General features: G+C 39.8%; 1 protein-coding gene across 2 annotated transcripts in view; it reads left to right on the forward strand.

Annotated features, from left to right (window-relative positions):
• Positions 1-21303, forward strand: part of DCAF13 (DDB1 and CUL4 associated factor 13) — a 44369-nt gene that overhangs the window by 8286 nt on the left and 14780 nt on the right. For both annotated transcript variants that reach the window (XM_005306020.5, XM_042845149.2), the window contains exons 3-8: positions 632-739; positions 1484-1573; positions 3584-3739; positions 4454-4531; positions 10664-10746; positions 17378-17542. In XM_005306020.5, coding sequence (XP_005306077.1) covers positions 632-739; positions 1484-1573; positions 3584-3739; positions 4454-4531; positions 10664-10746; positions 17378-17542 — 680 coding nt within the window. The remainder of the gene's footprint in view (positions 1-631; positions 740-1483; positions 1574-3583; positions 3740-4453; positions 4532-10663; positions 10747-17377; positions 17543-21303) is intronic.

The following is a 21303-nucleotide window of genomic DNA, read 5'->3' on the forward strand; positions in this document are numbered from 1 at the left end:
TCTTGGATTTCTCCTTTTATAAGATGTCTATACTTTTTCTCAGAAACAGAAATTTTCTGCATATTCTCTTCTTTTTGTATAATTTTATGTATCTGAAGGCAGTGGAAAAGTCCCAACAGTACCTGAATTCCAGAAGTTACAATTACTATGATGAAGTGTGGCTATATAAGGAGCTAGGTCATGGGTGGCTCACAGTGAAACTTCTAGAAACTTGTTTGTGGACTGTGAGAGATAATTACAACTTTTTAAAAATATCATGAACTCTTGGATAGGAACAATGCTATACATTAATTCCTTTCACTGCACTTTCTATGGTCCCTATCCTGCAAGCAGGTCTACTCATGTGGAGCAGATTCCAGTATTGGGTTTGTAAAATCGAATTTGTGCTGATAGTAGTGGTGACACTCACTTCAATAAATAATTTTTTAAAAAATATTAAGGAAATGTGATTGTAAGCCCACAAAAAATAGACACGGATATTCAGGATAAGGTTTGTTTTGAACTCATTGGAATGCATTTTCTAAAACTAGCTAGATTTCAGACTGCTGGTGTCCATTTGACATGACTTTTCATGACCTCTTACAGCTAGAAAACTACTAAATGGAAAAATGTTTTGGTATGCTTTTAACAGGTTAAAATTTGGAACTTGACCAAGCGAGAATGCATCCGTACTTTACAAGCGCATGAGGGCTTTGTACGAGGGATATGTACCCGCTTTTGTGGTACCTCTTTCTTTACCGTAAGTATAATGTTGGTATGAAGTATAGAGTGTACTTCCACCATTGGTTTTCTAATTGGAAACTTATTGTAATCATTTGGTGAGCTTCTCTATGGTAGAATGTTTAAAATATCAGTAGTATTTAGGAATAATGTCCAGTAAACTCCATTTATATTGCAAACCTAGCCTTTTCTGTTTCTGAACAAAAATGTTTGGTGCTACAATGCATTTGTTAACCAAGACTAGCAATTTTCTGGTGCTCTCCATTAAAGGCAACTCAATTAATATGAGTGTGTTATTTTACCTACTGGTTTTGATGGTAAACTGTAACTGAAAGACGCCAATAGTTACTATGATTCAAGATGGTTTCAGTTGAGTAACTAAAGTCAAAGTTCTGTCAGTAAAACATCCTTTCGTTGTCCCTTTATATCAAGTATAATGGGTTCAAGTGCACATAAACTGTGGTAAAGTATCAGTGTTTGGTGTTCAAATGAAAACAGGACTAACCTCTAACAGTGAAAAGAATGAAGTATGGAGAACAGAATGAGTTGATGGGTCCTCTTGTTAACAAAAATTTTGCACGTCCATCTACCGACAATGGAACGTGTATCCACTGCTTTGAAGTAGACACTAGATAAGTGTCATGAGGAGGGGAAAAAATGGTTCGGGTAGTTGCATAACATAGGAGCTTGAATTGTGTAAATAGAATAAATGTGTTTAAATACTGAAAGAGCTAGCTGTATACATTTTCTCCAATACTTCTAGGTTGGTGATGATAAAACTGTAAAGCACTGGAAAATGGATGGCCCGGGATATGGGGGAGAAGAAGAACCACTGCATACAATTCTTGGAAAGGTATAAAAACTTAGTTTTGGTTTCACACTTCTATTTTTCTGTTACTACTTAAGTAATCTAAGCATCGACTAGTGGGGTGGAAGTTGATTGATTGTGGGTCTGGGATTTACATTTCTGCATTTTCTCCTGGGAATATTTTGTTTTTCAAAGACTCAAAAAGGAATAGCAATTTCTTTAAAGTACATCAGAAGCAGGAAGCCTGCTAAACAACCAGTGGGGCCACTGGATGATTGAGGTGCTAAAGTAGCACTCAAGGACGATAATGCCATTGTGGAGAAACTAAATGAATTCTTTGTATCAGTCTTCATGGCTGAAGATGTGAGGGAGATTCTCAAACCTGAACCATTCTTTTTAGGTGACAGATCTGAGGAACTGTCCCAGATTGAGGTATCATTAGAGGAGGTTTTGGGACAAATTAATAAATTAAACAGCAATTAGGGGTATGGAGCGGCTTCCGTATGAGGAGAGATTAATAAAACTGGGACTTTTCAGCTTGGAAAAGAGACGGCTAAGGGGAAACATGATTGAGGTCTATAAAGTCATGACTGGTGTAGAGAAAGTAGATAAGGAAGTGTTATTTACTACTTCTCACAAGAACTAGAGGTCACCAAATGAAATTAATAGGCAACAGGTTTAAAACAAATAAAAGAAGTATTTCTTCACCCAACACACAGTCAACCTGTGGAACTCCTTGCCAGAGGATGTTGTGAAGGCCAAGACCATAACAGAGTTCAAAAAAGAACTAGATAAACTCATGGAGGATAGGTCCATTCTGTTTTCCAGAAGCTGGGAATGAGTGATGGGATGGATCACTTGATGATTACATGTTCTCTTCATTCTCTATGGGGCACCTGGCACTGGCCACTGTTGGAAGACAGGATACTGGGCTAGGTGGACCTTTGGTCTGACCAAGTAGGGCCGTTCTTATGTATGTGTGAACGGGAGTTAGGTTGGAGGCGACTCTTGAGTTATACCTCTAGTTAATATTGCTGTGAAGACAAGCCCTTAAAGTGCTCCATCTGTTTGGCTTATCAAAAAGATTGAGAGATTACTTGAATACAGTGTACCTTCATGGGGAGAAAATACTGGTACTAAAGGGCTCTTTATTCTAACAGAGAAAGGCATAGCAAGAACCAGTGGGTGTAAACTGAAGCCAGAGAAATTCGAATTAGGACAGATTTTTAACTGTGAAGGTGGTTAACCATTAGAACAAACTACCTATGCAAGTGGTGGATTCTCCATCTCTTGATGTCATCTTATTGACTGGATGCCTTTCTGGAAGATAGTCTTAGTCAAATACAAGTTATTCTTTAGTTAGATGGAAGTTATTGGGTTCAATATTGGGTTAACTGGGTGAAATTATCATAGGTCATTATACAAGAGATCAGACTACATGATGACGGTTGCTTCTGGCCTGCATCTGTGAGATGTGATAGTGGTTTTGTTTTAAGTAACTTTAAAAAAAAAAAAAAAAAAGCTGTTTTTTATGGCATCCTCCACCACAGTGCACATGTTTTGGTGGGTTTTCTTTGTATGTGAGCTAGAGAGAGATTTTAAAATGAATTATGGGTACAGCCATAAGGAAAATTGCTAACAAGATTCAGCTATACACTTTTGTGTAACATATGGGACCTATTTGACTGCCTCTGGAAATACATTAAACTTTTTTAAGTTGGTTTTGTGTGTTTGTGTAGGTTATATTACCACACTTTTTAATATGTTGTACTTCAAATTAAAATGTTCAGTCAAACTGGTTTCAAACTGTCTGAGTGACCATTTAATACAGGTTTCACTATAAATATAATCAATGAAAGTTTACAAAGAAGAACTTGCAAATAGAAAATGAAAGGCTACAATATTCTTAAAATAGCTAAATGTGAAAGACTACAACATGTTAACTGTTCAGCGGGGGTTGACGATTTGGTCATCAGTAATTTAAATAATAAATGTAACAACTTGAAAAACTTGTTGAGTTGATCATTCCTGTAACTAATTTTTTTGCCTTTAAAGACAGTGTACACAGGAATTGATCACCACTGGAAGGAAGCTGTATTTGCAACTTGTGGGCATCAAGTAGACATCTGGGATGAACAAAGGACCAGTCCCATATGCTCTTTGACATGGGGTGTTGATAGCATCAGCAGTGTTAAGTTTAATCCAATTGAGGTAATGTTTTCTCTATACATACTATATATCAATATTTTATTTGGTCAGTACGAGGACTAAATCATATTAACATTCAGAGATTCATATTCAACTGTTTGTTGTAACTATACATTTCCAAAACAGTACTTTTAACACCTGTTATATAGCCGTTTTTGTGTTTTTTTTTTTTTTATTTTTTTTATTTTAAGTGGTGATGTTGCTTCAGTAGGTAATACTAAAGATAGTCTTTTGTATACATATTAAATCAATGACCAACATCGTGTTGAGGGGAATTTTGGATGTACTGTCCTTTAGATTAGCTGGTGAATATGTGAGAGAATTACCATTTCACAAGTGGGGAAAAATGGATTGGTTCTGATTTCTGTTTGGCGAAAACAAAGCTATTTCTGAGAAAAGCCCTCGGATTGACTGTTCAGCTGTACATAAAGAACAGGGAACCCATTTACTAATGGTTAAAGCAAACAGAACACATAAATTTTGTTCTGTCAAAGGAGATTCAAGATCATGTTCCTGTTCTGTGATTGCTTTTCTTCAAACGGTTTTCTTAAAATTAAGAGTCATATTAGAAAAACGTGGCTCTGTCTGTACTTAAATTAGCAAAATAGCAGTTGCTTAAATATTTAGTGTAAAATATATACTTAATGTCCTATTTTTTTTTTGTTTTCATAACTTTAGAAGGTGATACCTGATATAATGGCATGATTATTTTTTTAGACGTATCTTTTAGGAAGCTGTGCTTCAGACAGAAATATTGTGCTGTATGACATGAGGCAGTCAACTCCATTAAAGAAGGTAACTTTTTGTTTTCTTGCTGTTTTAATGATTTGTTCATAAAATGTTGATCGCAGTTTTGGTAATACAGCAACACTTAAGTAGCATGTTAGCATGGAGAGGCCCCAGACAGTTTAAAGTTAGTCCCTGACATAGTAAGCGTTGGGGATTTTGGACCAAGTGGGAGTTCTGTGAGTGTCACCTCTTTAGGTTAACCTAATCTGGGGTGTAAATTTTTGTGATTTAAGCCATGCAAAGGGATTAAAAAGGGCCCTCTTTTCATTTCAAATTGGCTGTCATACTCTCTCTGCCTATCAGACTGGACATCAGAATCTTAAAGCTTGTCTACAGTACCTGCCGGATTGGCGGGCAGCGATCAATCCAGCGGGGGTCAATTTATCACGTCTAGTACAAATGCGATAAATTGACCACTGAACGCTCTCCCGTCGACTCCAGTACTCCACCAGAATGAGAAGAGCAAGCGGAGTCAACGGGAGAGCGTCAGCTGCCGACTTACTGCAGTGAAGACACCGCAGTAAGTAGATCTAAGTACGTCGACTTCAGCTATGCTATTGCATAGCTGAAGTTCTGTATCTTAGATTGACCCCGCCCGGTATGGTAGACAAGCCCTTAGTTGTGTTCATTTAATGTAATGCTCCGACACATGTGATGTTTTTTTCTTGCCAGAGGGGGAGGCAAAGTAATTTTTTTTAACTCTTAAAAGATTTTCACTCAAAAAAGGAGATCTGTGCTGAAAAATTGAGCTTACGCATATTTACAAATGGAAATGACAATTTTTTTTCTTGAGCTTGCTTGAGTTAAATGGTGTGATCGATACATTTCTAGTTAAAACTGAATAAATACTTTGTCAAATAACATTTATATTTATATAAGTTATTTTATACACAACAGGTGAGTTGTCACTTGCCTTTACAAAAACATTTTAGGCCAGGGGTCGGCAACCTTTCAGAAGTGGCGTGCTGAGTCTTCATTTATTCACGCTAATTTAAGGTTTCGTGTGCCAGTAATACATTTTAACGTTTTTAGAGGCTCTCTTTCTATAAGTCTATAATATATAACTAAACTATTGTTGTATGTAAAATAAATAAGGTTTTTAAAATGTTTAAGAAGTTTCATTTAAAATTAAATTAAAATGCAGAGCCCCCCCCCCGAATCGGTGGCCAGGATCAGCTCGCGTGCCATAGGTTGCCTACCCCTGTTTTAGGCAAACCATTAAATGTAAGATAATTCACAGTTGAGTATTTATGAACAGATAATGTGGTTATTGGGTTCAAGGACTGACTCAGCTTGATGACATTTTTGCTTCTATGGGAGCGCAGTGTTCCGGCTCTTTGTTATGCACTGAGAGTCCCTATGGTATATTATGCAGTCTGTCCCCACAAAAAAAAAATTTGTCGTTGATGTGAGTGGGAGCCTTGTGTGGGGAAACAGAATGGTCAGTAGATCCTCAGTGATAATCCAAAATAATGTGCCCTAGAAAGTCCTAACAGAACAGTATATCTGCTCTTTGATTTAAAATAAATTAATCAATTTAAAAAAATCCTGACAGCAACATAGGTCTCTTGTAAGAGAATGGAACTACTTCAAGATTTTTAGTATGTAAGAAAGTGCTTTCAGTAGGAGGCAATTATAGCTCTACATTCACTCTATTCCAAGCCATCATTTATTGTTTATTTTTCATACTTAAAATAAGTTCTTAGTCCTGGTAGTATTACTAAGTATTACTCATGTAATTGAGTGAGTGAGCTGGATTCTCCTCTGTTTCATGTATCAACAGAACTGTCGTTAAAGCTCCAGTTCCAGAACCAAATTCTGGCCTCCTTTTTTTCTGAAGACAATGGAGTTGCACTTCTATCTAGTTGAGGGCAGAATTTGGCCCACAAAATCTCTCATTGGTGATGATGTGCTAGCCATAACATACAGATAAACGTGATAATTGACAGGCTCCCTTTAAACTGCATGGAAGTCTAAGTTAGGAATGTAGGCTGTGTGGAGATGTAGAAATTCCCCTTCAATAACTTTCTTGCTGTTGTATGCACTTCTCCTATACTGGTGATCTGTTGTTCGTTGGGTTACTGCCGTGCAGTCTTGTGAAGAGGCCCAAGGGGACCTTTGTTTAATTAAACATTAATATATAGATAGTCTAAACTTCAGTGGAAACAGAGAGCTATGCTATGAATTGCCACAGTCCATCTTGGATGGGGGGGAGAGAGACAGATAGCTCAGTGGTTTGAGCATTGGCCTGCTAAACCCAGGCTTGTGAGTTCAATCCTTGAGGGGGCCATTTAGGGAGCTGGGGCAAAAATCTGTCTGGGGATTGATTGGTCCTGCTTTGAGCAGGGGGTTGGACTAGATGACCTCCTGAGGTCCCTTCCAACCCTGATATTCTATGATAAGAGCTCTGTGTGGCTTAACTATTTTAGCAATAGTAAGTGTAAAACTATGATCGGAGGTAAAATTAAAAAAAACTCCACCACAAAACCCTGACTTGCAGATGAGAAGCTTTTAAAGCAATTATGATGACGTGCTGTTTTCTTATAGAAAAGCAGTTTTTAAAAAAAAGGAATTCAAAACTAGAAGCACTGCTGCTGAAGAAAGATAAATGGTACACTGATGATGCAATGCAAGACTATCTGGAAGTCTTTGAAAATGATTTATTTTTAAGAGAAATAATCAGTAGAAAAATCTGTGCTATGTTTAAAACAAAGTGGCTGTGAATGGGTGAACTCCTGGCCTGATTATCAGACAAAGATGCCAGATTTATCACTTAATTAGAATTGAACTGTCAATCACACCGTTATTAAATAACGTTTCTGCGATATTTATAAAAGCCTATGTGCAATCACCCTAATCTCAGACCTTCACATAGCTAATGACTTCCTAAAAAAGAGCAGAGATCTTTTTCCTTACAGATGTACTAGCTTTAATTTAGGGGATGAGATACCATGGCAGTGTTCAGGAGGGAACGGCAGCTGTACAAAATAAAGCCCTTTGTTTTTTTTCTATCTAGTGCAAAATGTCCTATTTAAGTGTGTACATTAATTTTGACAATTCTTGATATATACATTACCATTACTTTTGCCACTTGCCTTCCATTCCACAACTGTTATCTCTGGCACATATTTTAATAAAAAGAACAGGAGTACTTGTGGCACCTTAGAGACTAACAGATTTATTAGAGCATAAGCTTTCGTGGACTACAGCCCACTTCTTCGGATGCTAGTCTCTAAGGTGCCACAAGTACTCCTGTTCTTTTTGCGGATATAGACTAACACGGCTGCTACTCTGAAACATATTTTAATGCAAACCTTATAAATGTAAAAAAATAATTCTATAAACTCCATAGATTCTGTACCAAAGATAAACATAAAAATATTAGCCAACAGAATTGAAAAGATATTTATTATGAGCAAACCGTTAGATGGCAAAACTTGCAGATGACCCCATTATTTAGGATAGTCAAGGCCCTTAAAGACTGAAAAACTTCATAGGGATTTAACAAATTTGGATAAATGGGCAGCATTATGGCAGATGCAATTCCAAGTTGACTAATGCAAGGTAATGTATATTGGAAAGTATTACTTGAACTACACATGAATATTGCTTGGCTCTAAATGAACTGTGACCACTTGCGGGGGAATAGCCCTAAGGGTCATTACAGACAGCTTGAGGAAAACATTTGCTCAATATGTGATCGTTAATTTAATGGAAAAAAAATGCAAACAGTGTTATGGGATAGAAAACAACACTGAAAGTATTAATGCTATTATATAAATCAGTGGAACACCTATTTGGAATACTCTGATCAGTTCTGGTCCCCCGCATCTGAAAACATATATGGCACAAGCAGAACGTATTCAAAGATGGTGATGAAAAGGACTACAGGCATGGAAACTTCCATGTGAAAAGATTGGGACCATTTTAAATGTGTAAAAAATGAGTGGTGTAGAGAAGGTAGAAAGGGTAAATGGGAGCACCCATAATTCAAGAACAGGAGGACATTCAGTGAAATTAAAAAGTAACCAACTTAAAACTGTAAAAAGGCAATCATTCTTCTAGAATCTGTGGGATTCACTGCCATAAGAAATCATTGAAGCAAAGAGTTTAGGATTAAAAATTCCCCTATATTTGAACTGCCCAGAGGAGCAAAATGGTGTTACCCACTGTTTGCTATACTAATAAAAGCCTTAGCTGATCATATAGGCCAAAAGCTCCATACATACTAAAGTGGGAGAGATTAGTAAAATCTCACTATATATGGACAATGTGTGTTTGTGTTGCTTTTAATCTACAGGTCTCCTTATTGACTCTTCACACAGGAAACCTCTAGCAATATTCATGGTTTAAAAATAAACAAACAAAACCAGTGTTAAACTTGTCTCAGTAAAGAGTTTTCCTCATTAAATGTCTGGACATTTCTATAATTAAAAATAGAGATCATGAGATGGTCTCTGTTAAAAATTTAAAAGTTGCTGTAGTGGCTGTGTAAAAAATCACATCCCCAGTAACTCAAATCTCTTCAAGCCCCAGACTGATTTTTACAACTGCTGTCAGGCATAATATTAGATATGGTAACATTATTTGTTCAGTTGGTGTTTTTACTTGAAAAATGTAGAATGATGCCATGTATGAAACAGTGGACTCAAAATATACTACACATTCAGTTGGAAAAGAACTATTATGAAACAAGAGGCAAAGGCATAGACTTTGAGCAAATCTGGCTTCTTTTGAGAGGGCGTTATCCATACTAAGACCCAAATCAAAACCAACAAATGCTTAGCCACTTCTGATTCACCAATAATACCAAATAGTTACTTTTTTACTAACATTTAAATTTAGGATATTGATCATATATTTAATAAAATGTTGGCTATAAATTTATTTTTGTGGCTTTGGTGTAAGCCATGCAGTATTCACTTACTGTTAACTAGTTAAAAAGACCCTGAAATTTTCATCCACCTATAATAAGCTGAGAGAGAGAGAGAGTTGAGTAGAATAAAGATTAAATACAAAACTTTGGCTAGGATTAGAGTTGACCCACTGAGTTGTGGACATTCTGTTTGAATTGCTCACTTATTAATAACTTCTGTGTAGTTAGCCATCTAATATGTGGCAGGAAGAATCACTGTGTGCAAATAACTCTCTTGATATGGTGGTTGGAAGCTCCTCCAAGCCTCAGCAGAGACCAGAGCTAACTCTGTTACTAGATGACTTTTTTTTTCTCCTCCCCCAACAATTACCCAGCTGTCTTTACACTTGCAGGACTCCACTTCAGGGTGGGAGAATAGAACATATGGCTTCCTAATACTTTTCTTCTAATTGTCTATCAGCAAAATGTGTGGGTTGTCTTACGAGGGTAGTTCAGCTCCATCTCTACTACTTTAAGATGAAGCTGGTCTCTTCTCTGATCATCTGGTTTTCACAAGCTCAGAATGCAAAATTTCTGACTCATGAATCAACTTACTGCCAGTGGTACAGCTCCCATTTCTACTTAGTATATCTATGGTATTATACTAACTGCACCCGCCCAAAAACTGCTAGGCACTTCTCAAAGCAGACAAGATATCATCTTGGCCTGAGGAATTAATGAACAATAATTTCTGATATAGTAAGAAGATAACAGTTGGGGTGGGGAGTAGTTGCAGAAAGGACGGGCAGTATTAATTTTATGTGATTACTTAGCAAAGACTAATCCATTTCATCATCCATCAAAGATGTCTTTTAAAGAAATAAATATATTGAATAGATAATAGATTTGAAAGGTTCCTGTTGGTATTATGGAAGAAGTGGGGTCCTACAGGGGAGATTTAAAAGTAGCTTGGTGGACCAGCTCAGGAATGGTATTGACATAAAGCCCCTGTTACATGACATGTCTCTACAGAGAACTTTAATTGCAGCATAATCTGAAGGAAAGACCTCATAACTTGGGACAGGAAGTCCTGAGTCCTAATCCTTGCACTGTTACCCAAGGCCACAGAGCATTTCAGTATGTCACTTCACCCTTCTGCCTCAGTTTCTGCATCTGTAGAATGGAGTTGTTTACCTGCTTCCCAGAGGTGTTGGGAGATTTAGTGTGTGTGGAGAATGGCCACGATTTATTATAACAATGTAGTAACATGTAACTTTCTTCAGGTTATCTTGGACATGAGGACAAATACACTCTGTTGGAACCCCATGGAAGCTTTTATTTTCACTTCAGCAAATGAGGACCACAAGTAAGCATGATCTCACTTTTTGGTGATCCCTGTTGGTTTATTTACCTAAATCTTATTTTTATAAAATCTCTTCGCATTTTATGTTTGAGTCACTTAAGTAAATGACTAATTAGAGAATCATAGGTTTGTTGGATATAAAACTTGTATTAAGTAGCATACCACTCTTTCCACATGAATCAATAGCTGGAATTGATACATTGTCTTTTACTAAAAAATTAGCCACCATTTTGTTCTCTAAGGGCCTGGTGAAGCAGTCCTTATTTGGCTTTAAAGTCAATGAGAGTGTTGAAAGACTGTATGATTTGTCCCCTACCTTTGCAAGACCAAAAGATAGTGCTACTAAGGAGGGCTGTAGTACTATGTACCCACCAGCTACGGTTGTACTCCCAACTTGCTTTCTCAAACTAAATCCGCTGTTCATATATTTACAAGGTCTGTCTGTCCTTGATATGCCTGTGTAACTTATCTGCACTGAAAGTTATGCATGATCATCAAAATCAGAGTAACTATTTCTGTAGGAGGAGGAAATGGGAATATAAGATGACAGCTCTTCGGTCACCATTTTAACTCAGAATAAGAAAAAGTGAATTGATATAAGTGTAACCTACAGTGGCACTTGGAAATTAAACACCATTGATCCAGCCACCAGTGCAATGAAAGTGCTTATTTACTTGCCAGCTATCATGAGTCCTGGCATAGTGTGCTAATCAGCTATTTTGGCATGAACATTTCTATAAAAAAAAAAAAAGCCTCTTGATTTCCCCCCCACCCCACCCCACCCACAAAAGGATTTAGTACGTATCCTTTGCTAGCTCTTCCTGTCTCCTAAAGCACTTCTTTTTTTTTTTTTTGGATGGCATTGGCCACTTGAACAATCAACCTAATGTTGGAAAAAAAGCCTTCTCTCTCTCTAATGGTGTCTAAACCCAGAAGCACTCAAGATGCACTTCATACCTTTCTTTCCAAGGAGCCAGTGGTCCAAAAACAGAGATCACCGCTTTCTTCTAGAATACATTAATATAGTGACTCTTCTTGAGGATACTCTTCCAAAGAACTGGTAACTGGCTATGTTCTTGAAAAGGGGCATACATTGGATGCTCTGTTTAATCCTTATTGGCGTGATGGGAAAAGTAAGGCCTCCTAAGCAGTTTAGTACAACTCATAGCTTGTAGCACCACTGAAGTTGGCAACCACTATTAATTCCTCTAATTTGTGTTTAAAAAAATACAGTGGGTAACAGTACTTGCATACTGTTTATCTTCAACACATTGTACAAGCATTAGTTAATTAAATGGTGGAGTAGCAGGTGGAAGTGGGAGAATTCAGAAGGAAAAAGTATGTAGGAAAAAAGACTATGCATCAAATTAATTCCAGCTATTTATCCATCTATGGTGAAGAGGGTGAAGATCATAGCTTAATATTAGCCACAATAAATGTTCTGTATCAGTGTCTATAAAGCACCCTTGAATGCTGACACTATGCACATTAATAATCCAGTTAGTTGTTATAGATTGATATGTCAGTGTCAGATTCTCTCTCAGTGAAGAGTTCTGTCTTTTTTTTATATTTGAAAGAGCATTTTTAGGGCGTGGGTACAAAGTTAATTTAGATTAAGGTAGGGTGTGAACTTAAAGTACAGTAGCTATTCCAGAATAACTGTATGTGTAGACAAGCCCTTGCTAATTTCTCAAAACCCATTTAGACAGGACTTGAAAAAATCTACTTGCCCACTCTTTTGGGGAGCTTTCCCTGGTGACTGGGGAGGCATAAGCCAACTTCTGTGTAAGTGAAGATGCCGTTTTTTAAAGTTCCACTCCTGCTATCTTTTTCAAGCATCAACAGGATGAAATTAACAAAACTTCATTTTTAGTGATACTATTCAGAACCTTGCAGTGCAGCAATTTACTGCTGTTTCTGTTTGTATTAAAGTAGTATTCGGAGTGAGCAAAATAGTGGACACAAATTTAGGAAGACAGTCCCTGCTGCACACTACTTACAATCAAGAAAAGCTCTGTATAAACGTTATGTGTGGGGAGGAGAGGCCAGGTGGTGTGGTGTTCCAGGATCCATCTTTTTTTTAATTTTTTAAACCACATACTAATTATCCTTTCCTCAGCTCTAGCAAGTCATTACTGTCTGATGTCTTGTAGATGACATGGTTGAAAGTGGTCTTGAGTAGGTATTTGAATTGGGAGTCTGGGCCTTGTGAGCCCACTCAAGGGCATTCCATATGTAAAGGGTGAAGTGGAAGAAAGCAGAAGACAGTTGTGGTGAGGCACATAAATGAGGGATGATTATGGAGGCATCGTTGTAAGAGCAAAAGATGTGTGTAGCAGGAGGAAGTGATCAAAGAAGGGGAAGGCTTTAAAGATGGATTTGAACTTGATGCAGTTACAAAGGGGAAGCCAGTGAATGGATTAAAAGGGAAGAGTGGCAACATTGACAGAGTAATGGGTAAGGCGGGTGACCTCAGTAGCAGCTGCATTTTTTGTGGACTGGAGGAGGTGTCATGTGGGTATTGAGTTGGCTAGAATAGTCAAGATGAGAAGTGTTGCAGGCTTAGATGACAAGCTTAGCTATATGGACAGAAAGGAAAAACTGGATCTAAAAAAGGTTAGGTAGGAAGAAACATCAAGATGTGGCCACAACCTGTATACATGAGGCAAGGACAAGGGAAGGGCCTGATGGCCCTAGAGTCTTTCCCCTCTAGTATGTCACTGCATGATTGGGAATGGAAGTAAAGATAACCTAACATGGACGCAAGTGAATTTAACATCTAGACATCCAGGAAGGATGCTGGAGAGGCAGACTGAGGTGAGGCACTGGCTGGAGGAAGATTAGTGAATCCTTGGCAAAAAGAAGATATTTGAAACTGTGAATTTGATGAGATCACTTGAAGAAAGAGTGTAGAGAGAAAAGGAGCTAAGGACAGAGCCCTAAGATCCCTTCATAGAGCTGGGGAGCAGGATGCACCAAATAAAAAATAAAAATAAATAAATAAAAATTAAAAAATTTAAGACTTCACCAAAGGAGATGCTGAAGGAAATGTATAGAGGTAGGAGAAGACTCTGGAGAAGATACTACTGTGGAAGCCAGTGCAGGACTAGATTTTGAGGAGGAGAACATATGATTGGCAGTATCAAAAGTAGAGGTGAGGGGGAGAATAGGCACAGAGGTTTGTGGTGAAAAGGTCATTTGAGTCCTTGTTTGCCGTGATGATGTAGCCATGTTGGTCCCAAGATACAAGAGAGACAAAGTGGATGAGATAATCTGTTATTGAACCAACTTCTGTTGGTGAAAGAGACAAGCTTTCAAGCTACACAGAGCTCTTCAGATCTGGGAAAGGTACTCACAATGTCACAGCTAATACAAGGTGGAACAGATTGTTTAGTATAAGTATCAGAGGGGTAGCCATGTTAGTCTGGATCTGTAAAAAGCGACAGAGTCCTGTGGCACCTTATAGACTAACAGACGTATTGGAGCGTATTCACCCTCGAAAGCTTATGCGCCAATTGTCTGTTAGTCTATAAAGTGCCACAGGACTCTGTCGCTTTTTAGTATAAGTAGTTAACAGGTATTTTAAGGGACCATTCAAAGTGAAGTGGCCCATTAACACTCCTGCAGTACTAGGACAAAGAAGGGTGGTTATTGGGTTACAGATTTTAGTAATAAGCCATAATTCCAGTGTCTTTATTAATGGGCCACTTCACTTTGAATTGTCCCTTAGAATATGTGGTAACTACTTAAGCTAAACAGTCTGTTCCACTTTGTATTTAGCTGTGACACTCTGAGGCCTCGTTTACACTACAGAGTTAGACTGACACAAGGCAACATATGCTGACCTACCTATGAAAGTTAAATTTTTCTTTACGCTAAAATTTTTCTCCTGCCGATGTAACTCAACGCCGACTTAATAACTTCACCTCCACAAGAGCCGCAGAGTCAATACCGATACAGTTTAATTGATGCAGTGTCAGTGCAGACACTGCATTGCTTATGTCGACTGTTACTGGCTTTCAGAAGACATCCCATAGTGCTACGCGCTGACAGTACAATTGGTACAAGTGCTCCTGGTGAGGACTGTCACCACTGACACAAGGAATGTAGTGTGGATACGCAAAAGCAACTTAATTACTGTGGTGGCTGTATGCCTACGTAACTTATGTCAACGTAATTTTGTAGTGTAGACATAGCCTGAGTATCTTTCCCAGACCTGAAGAAGAGCTCTATGGAAGCTGGAAAGCTTATCTCTCTCACCAACGGAAGTTGGTCCAATAAAAGATATTGCCTCGGCCGCTTTGTCTGACTAATTAGAGACCTTGTCATACCTGCCAGCATTGCAAAAACAAAAATAATAGGAGGCAGATTTATGTAAATCTGCATGTTCATACGTTTGCATAGATATACTTTAGATCAGGGGTCTCAAATTCAAATGACCACAAGGGCCACATGAGGACTAGTGCATCTGCCTGAGGGCCGCCTCACTGACACCCTCCCTTGCTGGCCCCAGCCCCGCCCCCACTCCACCCCTTCCATGAGGTCCCCCCCACCCCATCTCTTCTCCCCCTCCCCTGAGCGTGCTCCTCCCCCCTCCCTCCTGGAAAGTGCTAAGCATTATACAGAGCATACAGATCACTGCTACTCCTACAACAAGTCATTTCCAAGCGGTTTTAATAAAATATATACACTTGGTAATGCACCTCGCTCAAAGGACAAAACATGCACTTAGTTAGATTTACTTCTGTTAAAGCTCCCCCACTGCACTGGGCTGCACCACCACTTCACCACTGCTCTGTCTCTTCCAGGGGTGGCAGGTTTGTAGAAATTTTGGTGGGCCCCCCAAACTCCACCCCCACCTGCCTAAGGCTCTGGGAGGGAGTTTGGGTGGGGGTCTGGGGTGCAGGCTCTGGGATGGAGTTTGGGTGCTGGGTGCAGGCTCTGGGGTGGGGCAGGGGTGGAGTTTGGGGTTAGGAGGGGGTGCAGAGGTGAGGTCGGGGGAGGTGCGTGGGGGTGGCAGGCGGGGCCGGGGGAGAGACCCGGCCCCAAATATTGGGGAGCAGGGAGCTTAGCTGCCACATAAAATAACTCGGGGGGGGGGGGGGGGGAGGAGGGGAGTTTGGCTGTGACCGGAAGTAACTGGGGGGGGCGGGGGAGGGCACGGGGAGCTTGGCGGGCCGCAGGGAAGAACTCCGTGGGCTGCGTGTTTGAGATCCCTGCTTTAGATACAGGGAAGGAAAGAGACGGGTTGCCCCAGGGAGAAACCCCAATGCTTTTCCTTTTTCTCTTTGCCAAAGCACATCATTCTTCTTTTCCCTCAAAGACCATTTCATTCTTCAAATACACTCCTCACTGTCACTAATAATGAACTTATGTTTGAAAAATTCTTCTCCTATAAACAATTTTATTCATTATGAAAAGATAATCTCAATCCAATTTTATTTTTAACTAACAGGCCCAAAAGCCAGGGATTTTATTTTAAAAAACAATCCACACTCCCCCTCCATTAAATTTTTATTATTTTATATATATATATTTATATTTTTAAAGACACTTTACGACATGCACATCCCCAATCCAGTTCAATACTAAATGGCTTTCCCTCATTTTTTGTAAGTGGCCGCACAGAAAATTTTTTCCCACCACCCTGCTTTGAGGGCAGGGGGACCAGCACTAGGAACCAGAATAGAAGCTGCAAAGTCAGTATCTGCTCCACATGCTGGGGTCCCAGGCTGTCCCTTAGCATCTGCAGCCATTCTAATAGTCCTGCATTCTGCAGGAGATTGGTTCCTTTCCCCATTCTCCAAGCAGGCAAGGATTTCCCTGTAGGCTCCTATGGGGAAAACCTGTGGAGTTGGCTGGCCTGCCTTCAGTGAAGATGCTACTACGCTGATGGGAGAACTTCTACTGTTGGCGTAGTTAATTCACATCCACTAGAAGCGGTAACTATGTTGATGGGAGAAGCCCTCCTATTGACACAGCGCTGTCTACACCAGGAGTTAGGTTCAGGGGTTTGGATTTTTCACACCCCTGAGTGACTTAGTTATACTGATGTAAGTTTATAGTGTAGACCTGACTTTAATGAGGGCAGTGTAGCAGAAAAGAAAGGGTGGCAGGCAGGGCACAGGGTGTGCCAAATGGAGTCTGAGAAACACTCAACAGTTGTAGATGGTATGTTTGAGTCTGGAGGTGGGCGGAGTGAAGGAGGATGATGTGGTAGCATATGAAGCAGGTTGAGCCAGAGATCCAAAAACAGGCTGAGGGAGAAGTAGAGTAATGGAGACCCACTTTTCCTGTAGGAACAGGAAGGAGTCCTAACTCCAGCAATACAGCTAAACCTACCAGCTAGTATGTGTTCTGTGCCTTTTTTCAAGTCCTACGTTTCTTTTCATGCTTTATTAGCAGTTGTCTGACTTGAAATAAACAGTTTTAGGGCCTAGGATCTAAAAGTTGAGCTTTGTGGGTGCATATAATCACGTTCTTCAAAGAAATGTATGGCGATATGACGTGTTTGATAATTGAGTTCATTTGGAAATTGGTATCTGAAAAGCACTAATCTTTTTCACATAAGTGTTTATATGAGATGGTATTTAAAGCATGGTGCCTTCTTTTAAATAGCACATTTCTTTTACAGCTTGTATACGTTTGACATGCGCTTTCTTGAGTCGCCTGTAATGATTCACATAGATCATGTGTCTGCAGTTCTTGATGTGGATTACTCCCCCACTGGGAAAGAATTTGTATCTGCCAGCTTTGATAAATCTATTCGCATTTTTCCTGTAGACAAAGGTCGCAGCAGGTCAGTGATTTTTTTTTTTTTTTTCCAAATCTATCTCTTGGGTCTTTTTCCCCAAAAAGATGCTTAGCTCTCTCATTAACCTATATAATCAATAGATTCCTATTACATGCCTATAGGGTCTCATCATATGAATGAATGTAAATACTAAATCACTGTCTAAATTTTTATTAAATATATTAGAGTGAAACTCCTATTTAATTAGCAATGAATTTTGTGTTTTAGTTTTGAGTGAAAATTATAAGTGGAATCCATGGATGAAATTTCTCTAGCCTGTTAAATCATTTGTTTTTCTCCTCTTACTGATATTTCTGGTACTAAGATGCCAAGGACAGAAGTCTAAGTGACTGTTTCATATAGAACAGGGGCTAGATACACTTTGTTTCATGACCTTTGAGAAGGCAGGCGAATGTTACTTCCCTGTCAAGCAATATATCTTGTTGCAAACACACCTTTGATTTCTCCTGTCACCTCAGACCACTCTTGACACTATTGCTTTCCAAATATGTCTTACATTGAATATCAGTTCTGAATGATTATTCCTAGATGTATTAGTTTGCATTTGTCCAGGCAGAATCTCATTTTATTTTCTGCCTTTATTTCTGATCTGTGTAGGTCCCTTTGTATATCTTTGTCATCACTGATGTGTGCAACACCTACAGTTTTGTAGCATTTGCCTTTTTATTGGCTGCTTTTTTCTCCTCCTTTGAATGATTACATACAACAGAATGGAAAAGGTTCCTGTGGAAGCATTCTGGACACTTCTCCCATCTAATTAATTTCCACTGATTATCTTTTTGTTCATGCTTCTCTAACCGGGTTTTTATCCATGTAACAGTGTTTATATCCAACATAGTTTGAATTATTTTTTTCATGCAAGATTTCATAAGCATATTAAGTACTACACTAAAGTTTAGATCTCATTGACCGTGCACTCCCTTAATTATTTGTTTTCAATTTGATCAAAATCAAAAAAAAGTTATCAGGTTTGTCTGACATTATTTGTTCTCCATAAACCTGTACTGTTTGTGTCTGGTTCCATTATTCTCTACTGTTTTATGTTCTTCCAGTTTTTTATTCTTGCTGCTTTATTTTACTTAGAGAAGACTTGCCAAATAGCATTTGCAAGACTTGCTCTTTCCTTTTCTCAAAAATAGTTGCCAGCGGTTTAAGTTTATTAATAATTTCCTCTACGATGTTGGAATGCATATTAACCAGACCGGCTGATTCTGTGGGGTCAATTTTATTATTGACAGCTTCCTTAGCGTACTCTCCAAACTGTTCATGTGCCCCTTTGTCTTATTAAAGGCCAACTTTTTTTTTCCTCAGAGTCCTTGATAATTGATCTACAAAACTTTAGTTTTCCTTCTGTCCTGGAATTGTGTTGCAGATACCCACTATAGTTCCTTGACTATTTTTTATTTTTGTATTGTTAAACAAAGTGGTAGCTGTTTCTCTTATGTCGATCAGATAACTATTTTAATTGTGTTTTTTTGTAAATATTTTTGATCCATAGAAGGGGAAAAGAGGTAGAACTGTGTAGCACTGAAGGGGGGAGAGGGAAAGTATAAGTGCAAACTACCAAGAAGCTTGGCAAAAGAAGTCTGAGCTGATGGTATCCACTTGTGTATCCAAAAGTATTTGTGTTGTGTGTGTGTGTGTGTCCCTGGTGCACTAGTAGCTCTGAGAACTGAACAACTTGACTTAAGTACATCTTTAAGTACCACAAGCTTGTCACAGTTAATTCAGAAGACTTTATTCACAGGCAGGTGGGTTAGGAACTTTTTCTTTCAAATTTAAGCTTTCCTTAAAAACAAAGTTGAAACTGTAGGGAAGACCTAAACCTGATTATTCCTACTTGGGGTATGAAGGGAACTTGCCTTTTTGGGTATGTCTATAGTGCAAGTGAAGGTGTGGTTGTAGCATGAGCAGGCATACCTGTGCTGGCTTTAATTTAGTGAGCACAGGTAACAGTGACCGGGTAGATGTGGTGGTACGGGCTTCAGCACAGCTAGATGCCTCAGTACAAGCCCGCCAGGGCGCCTGTGTACATACTCTCATTGCTAGCCCATGCTGAAGCCTGTGCCTCCACATCTACGCTATAGTTACCTGTGCTAGCTAAATTAAAACTAGCAATAGATTGTCTACCCATCACACTTTCACTTGTAGTGTAGACATATCTTAAGTGGGGAGGGGAGCCTTTGTGGAAGACCTTACATGTTATGAGGAAGCAGTAAACACTCTTGCTGGTATTCCAAAGTTCAGCCTTGAAGACATATGCCTTCAAAGGTACACACACCTCCCATTGTACACAGATATGAAAAGGCAGAATTTATGGCCAGATTCTAAGGACATGGTTACACTTGCAGATGTAGAGCGCTGCGAGTTAAACTAGCCCTCGGAGACCGCAGCAGGGCAAGCGCTGCAGTGTGTTCACGCTGTCAGCTGCAAGCGCAGTGGTGTGGCCACATTTGCGGCACTTGCAGCGGCATTGGGAGCGGTGCATTATGGGCAGCTATCCCACAGAGCACCTTTTCCCATTCTGGCGCTGTGACTTGTGGGAAGGGGGTGGGGGGTGTAAGGCATTCTGTGTCCTGTCCCAATGCCCCATGATGCATCACTTCGCATCCCAGCAATCCCTGTGCTTTCGTCCACATTTGGTGCTATCTTTCAACGCTTTTTGTATTGCGCGCTCTGTCTTCCCTTTCAGTCTGTGGGAATGGAACCTGAACTTGTGAGGAATATGCTGATGGGTCTCGTCAGCATGTCATGAATTGCAGTTGAGTTACTCCTTAAGCTACAAAGTGACAGTGAGGAGTCCGACGATGATGTCTACTTGCGAAACGCATACAAAACAAGATTACTTGTGGCATTCATGGACATGCTCACCACAGTGAAACGCTGCTTTTGGACTCGGGAAACAAGCACTGAGTGGTGGGATCATATCGTCATACAAGTCTGGGATGACGGGCAGTGGCTGCAGAACTTTCGGATGAGGAAAGCTTCTTTCAATTGAGAGCTGCCCTGCTGGTGGAGAAGAAGGTGGCTATTGTAATCTGGAAGCTGGCAACTCCAGACAGCTACCGATCAGTTGCTAACCAGTTTGGAGTGGGAAAGTTGACCTTTGGAATCGTCTTGATGCAAGTTTGCAGGGCCATTAATTGCATCCTGCTCAGAAGAACCGTGACTCTGGACAACGTGCATGACATTGTGGCTGGCTTTGCACAAATGGGTTTCCCTAACTGCAGAAGGGTGATAGATGGGACACGCATTCCAATTCTGGCACCAGACCACCTAGCCTCCGAGTACGTTAATCGGAAGGGGTATTTCTCTATGGTTCTTCAGGCGCTTGTGGATCACTGTGGGCATTTCATTGACATTAACGCAGTCTGGTCTGGAAAGGTGCATGACGCACGCATCTTTCGGAACACAGGCCTGCTCAGGAAGCTGCAAGCAAGGACTTTCCTCCAGACCAGAAGATCACCATAGGGGAAGTGGAAATGCCCATTGTGATCTTTGGAGACCCCGCTTACCCTTTAATGCTGTGGCTCATAAAACCCTACACAGGGAGCCTTGACAGCAGCAAGGAGTGGTTCAACAATAGGCTGAGTCGGTGCAGAATGACTGTGGAGTGTGCTTTTGGCCATCTAAGGGCTGCTGGAGCTGTTTGTATGGGAAGCTGGACCTGGCTGATGACAACATCCTCACGGTTATAGCCACATGCTGTACCCTCCATAACATTTGTGCAAGGAAGGGTGAAAGCT

The sequence above is a fragment of the Chrysemys picta genome, chromosome 2 (genome assembly GCF_011386835.1).
Source record: "Chrysemys picta bellii isolate R12L10 chromosome 2, ASM1138683v2, whole genome shotgun sequence".
NCBI classification, from domain to species: domain Eukaryota; kingdom Metazoa; phylum Chordata; order Testudines; family Emydidae; genus Chrysemys; species Chrysemys picta.